The sequence below is a fragment of the Pteropus alecto genome, unplaced genomic scaffold (assembly GCF_000325575.1).
Source record: "Pteropus alecto unplaced genomic scaffold, ASM32557v1 scaffold5, whole genome shotgun sequence".
Classification (NCBI taxonomy): Eukaryota; Metazoa; Chordata; class Mammalia; order Chiroptera; family Pteropodidae; genus Pteropus; species Pteropus alecto.
In genome coordinates this window covers 715,296-719,972 of record NW_006441953.1, presented here as the reverse complement: position 1 = coordinate 719,972, position 4,677 = coordinate 715,296, and the positions used below count along the sequence as shown (strand labels likewise).

At 34.1% G+C, this 4,677-nt stretch overlaps 1 protein-coding gene across 3 annotated transcripts in view; it reads left to right on the top strand.

The window, feature by feature from the left end:
- EMCN (endomucin) overlaps positions 1-4,677 on the top strand; it is a 98,940-nt gene that overhangs the window by 66,296 nt on the left and 27,967 nt on the right. For 2 of the 3 annotated variants that reach the window (XM_025051696.1, XM_015594889.2), the window contains one exon: positions 1,993-2,040. The exons of the other annotated variant lie outside the window; for it this stretch is intronic. In XM_025051696.1, the coding sequence (XP_024907464.1) occupies positions 1,993-2,040 (48 nt within the window). The remainder of the gene's footprint in view (positions 1-1,992; positions 2,041-4,677) is intronic. 3 annotated transcript variants of the gene reach the window in all.

Here is a 4,677-nt window from a genome sequence, read left to right as displayed (position 1 = left end):
ATTATTAATATCTGTTCTCATTTATTCATTTCATGTGGTTTTACTGGAGACCTATCTTGCCATGTCCTGGTAGTGGGCACTGGAATCAAGGCTTTGGGTAAAGCAAGATATCTTGGATGGACCTAAAGGGGATTATGCTAAGTGAAATAAGACAGAGAAAAACAAATACAATATAATTTCACTTATATATGGAATCTAAAAACAAAATAAATGAAAAACAAGAAAAAACAGAAACAGACACAAAGAATAAAAAACAGACCCATAATACAGAAAACAAACTAATAGTTGCCAGAGGGGAGGGAGGTGGGGGGATGGGTGAAAAGGTGAAGGGGTACAAACTTCCAGTTATAAAACAATTAAGTCACGGTGATATAATGTACATCATAGGGAATAGTTGTCGATAATATCATACTAACTGTATGGTGACAGATGGTTACTAGACATATCATGGTGATCACATTGTACTGTATATAAATGTTGAATCAATATGTTGTACACCCAAAACTAATATATTATATATCTACTGTAATTTAACTTAAAAAGTAAAAAGAAAAAGAAATCTCTGTCCCCATAAAGTCTACATTCTGATGACAACAACAACAAAATTTTTAATAAAGGAAGTGTCACTGTAGTAAGAAGGTACTGTTGAGCAAATGAAGCAGAGTGGTGGACTAGTGTGAAGGGACACGAGACAGCTATATAAGTTGGTTGGAAGAAACTTCTCTAAGTGGTGACATCTGAGCAGCGTCGTGAAGAGTAAAAGGAAGCTCATATAGGTGTGAGAGAATAACACTGAGACTTAGGGAAGAGCAAGTAGAGAAGCCTGAAGCAGGCGCCCCCTTCCCTTCCTTTTTGATCTAAATGGGCTGCATGGTAGGAGATGAACTGAAGAGCAAGGGCCCATGTCCTGTGAAGACTTACCAGCCTTAGTCAGAAGAATAGAGAGCCAGTGGAACAGCCAAGTTTAAATTTAAAAAGATTTTTCTAGGTAGCTGTTTCAAGTACTGAGGGGGAAACTATGCGTTCCAAATGAACAGTAGCTGATTAAGTGGTGAGACATATTTGGAATATATTTCGAAGCTAGAGCTGATAGGGGTGAGAAAAAGAAGAGTATCCAAAGAGGCCACTACTTTTTTGGCTTTTGCAACTAGGGGAAAATTTAGTATACACTGAATCGAGAAAGTGGGGAAAGAGGCAGATTTAAGGCTACCGGTTAAGAGTTTTGTTTTGAGCATGTTAAATTTGAGATTCTGAAAGACAGTCAAGTGAAGATAGAAAGAAGGCAAAATATTTTAAACATGACAAATCTTATTCAAGGTGCATATACTCAAAGTTGTTAAAGTGAACTTTGATTATAGTTCTCTCAAGTAACTTTACTTGTAGAAAGCTCTTCTGGACTGTATTTACTTTAAAGGAATTCCTTAAGTTTCAAAGGTATCTGCCTAAACTTTCCTGAATCTTCTCCAGGTCAGGAGATGCCTCAGATCTTAATAGGAATAGGACACATGGCAGCACCACTCATGAAGCACGTACTAAAGGATCTGTAGTTGTCTGTCTTATTTTTGGCATATTCAAGATATGGGGGTATACCAGATGCTCTAAAGCAGGATTCAGCAAACTGTGGCCCACTGGCCAAATCCAGCTTCCACCTGTTTTCCTAAATAGAGTTTCCTTGGAACAGAGATGTACCTATACTTCAGGTATTATGTTTGGCTACATTCAGACTAGAATGGCAAAGTTGAGTAGTTGCTACAGAGACTTAGGGCCCACCATCTCTAAAATATTTACTGTTTGGCCCTTTAAGAAAAAGTTTGTTGACCCCTGATCTAAAGTATCTTTTAATCATGAAGCCTCATGATTTTATAATTTGAGAAAAAGTGAATCAGAAATGAGCTAAGTTCTATGTCCATTTGCCACCTAAAACAATTATGAGTAGATATCATATTCAACATTTGATTTTAGTAATTTTCTTTTCTTTTCTTCCCTCTAAAGCTGAGAATCAGAATTCAGTTAAAATAACAGAAAAATCTGTTACATCAGGTAAGTTCATGCTTTTCTTTCCTCTGAAGATATTCATGTGTAAAATCCTAAGAATGAGACAAAGTAGATGAATCAGTTTGTGGGCAGAGTGAAACAGTACAAGGGAAAACATTACATGGCAACTAAAATGTTTAGAAGACCTTGGTTAAAAAAAAAAATACAGACAAGGAGAACATTCAAGGATGTGACTGAATGCTCTGTGGCTAGAGTGAATGGAACCAGCCCTGGTAAATGTATGAATCCTATGGAATTGTCCTCTGCCCAGAACCCACTGTTTGTTCCTGGTCTATTTCTATGGTTGGCACACCCTCTCCCAGAAGTATAGTGTATCTGTGAACAGTCTTCTCCATATAGCCGAACAAAACCTGGTCCTGGCATTCAAAGAGATGATATAATAAACCACAGTTAACAGCCTAAAATGTTGTCACTCCAAGAAGTGCTCATGTTTTGCCATCCTTAGCTTTAAACTGAATAAATTTCAAATGATGGAGCAACAGGTACTGTAAAAGATCACTGGGCAAGGGGAGATGGTTACATTGACTCTTCCTGTAATTTTGAAATCCCAATTATTTGGGGGATTTTTTTCTTCTTACATGCTACCTGGTATTTTAATAAATGACAGATCTCTTAGAGTCTCAATCCTGGTCACCTTTGGTAGTTATAAAATGAGAAATACATGAAATAAACCTAGAAAATCATGTAACTTTAAACAAATTGAAAAAAACAAAACCATAAAATTTATGAGTGACTCTGATAGCATTTTCACAGCAAATGTCCTAAATACTCATCATAGTCTACCTTCTACCTCTTGTGTTCGAGGAATTTAAAACTGAAATGATTATGATTCTTTTATTTATCTTCTACATAATATATTTCGTGAATAAGTTATTTTTATATTATTCTCTGAATATCACTTCATCACCATATTTTTATTCTTATTTCCATCAACAAAGTTTAGAAATGCACTAGAAAAAGCATTGGGTAAAACAAAGCAAAACAAATCATAAAAACAGTTCACCAGGCAAAGACGGCAGCTTTGCATTGGCTAATACTGTGCCTGTTCTGAAGAAGTCCTTCCCTTCTACTTCATGGATTGGTTATCCAGGAGAAGCTACAGATGGAGAATTGGGAATCCTCGGCTCCTTTTAAAGAGGAACTAAGGCATCCTTTATTTTATTTAGAAAAGTTGTATTTACAAAATTCCAGCTTTAACTATAATCGATTTTTAAATGTAATGAAAAACCTGTTTAGATTATCTTAATTTTGAGTTATAGGAAGTAGTTCTCCTAAAACAGATAATAAAACAAACCATTGGTTTGAAAGTGGGCTAGAAAAAAATAAGGTTGATTTTATAAGCCACAAGAAAAGTCAGTGTCAAACTTCAGATACATGTTGTGGCTAAAGAATAAATCTAGATTCACTCGAAAAAAGTTTATTAACAAGGTATTCATTATATCTCTGTTAACAATTATAACTTAGTGTTTAAAATTTTCAGTCATATATATTTATCAAAGATGTTCAAATATCAAATTTGTGAAATATCACTCATATGATCAAAAATAGAGATCTTAAAATAAAATAGAGATCTTAAAATAATTAGTATTTCTTTTTTAGGTAGAAGTTGAGATAGAATTCCAGCACACAGAATATTAGTACTGCTTCCTTTTTACAAATATAAGCTAATTTACATTTAGTGTTTGACTAGATCATACATAGTTCTAACATTTGATATTTTCTTTCATATTATGCATACAGCTAAATTTTCTTGAAAATTTATGTTTTTACCACCCACTTCAAAAACTATTAGTAAGGGTCTAGAAATTGATTATTCTTGTAATAGTATCTTTTTGGGGAATTCAAAATAAGTAAGGCAACTATACATAAAATGTGAATTATAAGAAATTATACATAGATATGATGTTTAATAGTATATAATAAAGATAGAAGAAAGATAGCCATAGTTATACAAAAATGATTGATCCAGGTCTGAAGACATATCCATTCATTCCATTCAATAGTAGTCAGTAAACAGCAGTATTTAGCAATGTTAAGCATAAGGAATTCATGCTCAATGTCTAAAGCATGTGGAAAAGTCACACTTTGACTGCCCACTATAACAGATCTGGTAAGACTTCAGATTTAGTATGATACCCTGCTAAATATACAGAATAGTATATTCATCCAACCGCCTGTGAGTCATTCAGTAAAATCATTCTGTTCCATTACATGTTACACTAGCTAAGAGTTATGAATGATATTAAGTCTGCCATTAAGCATTCCCAAGGAACACTAGTCAACATTATAATTATAATAAGTCTAGGAAGCCATGTAAGTATAAAATGATATGTCATAGACAAGCTTCCCCTGTAGCTGTGGTTATGTTATATACTGGGTAAAGGAAAGCAGTTTAAGAAAAGGTTTATGAAAGAAGTGACCTGTAGCTGCCAGATTATTCTACCTACTAATTTTTCTAACACTGAGTTCAGAGCTCATGAAGAGATAGAAAGACACATTAAAAAGTGATGAAAGGCTGTTTATTCCCTAGAGATACATGCAGACATCATGTGGCCATTACAACAATTTTAAGCAATGAATTTACTTTTCTTTAGTGTTATCATTTTTCCACAGACTTGTCTT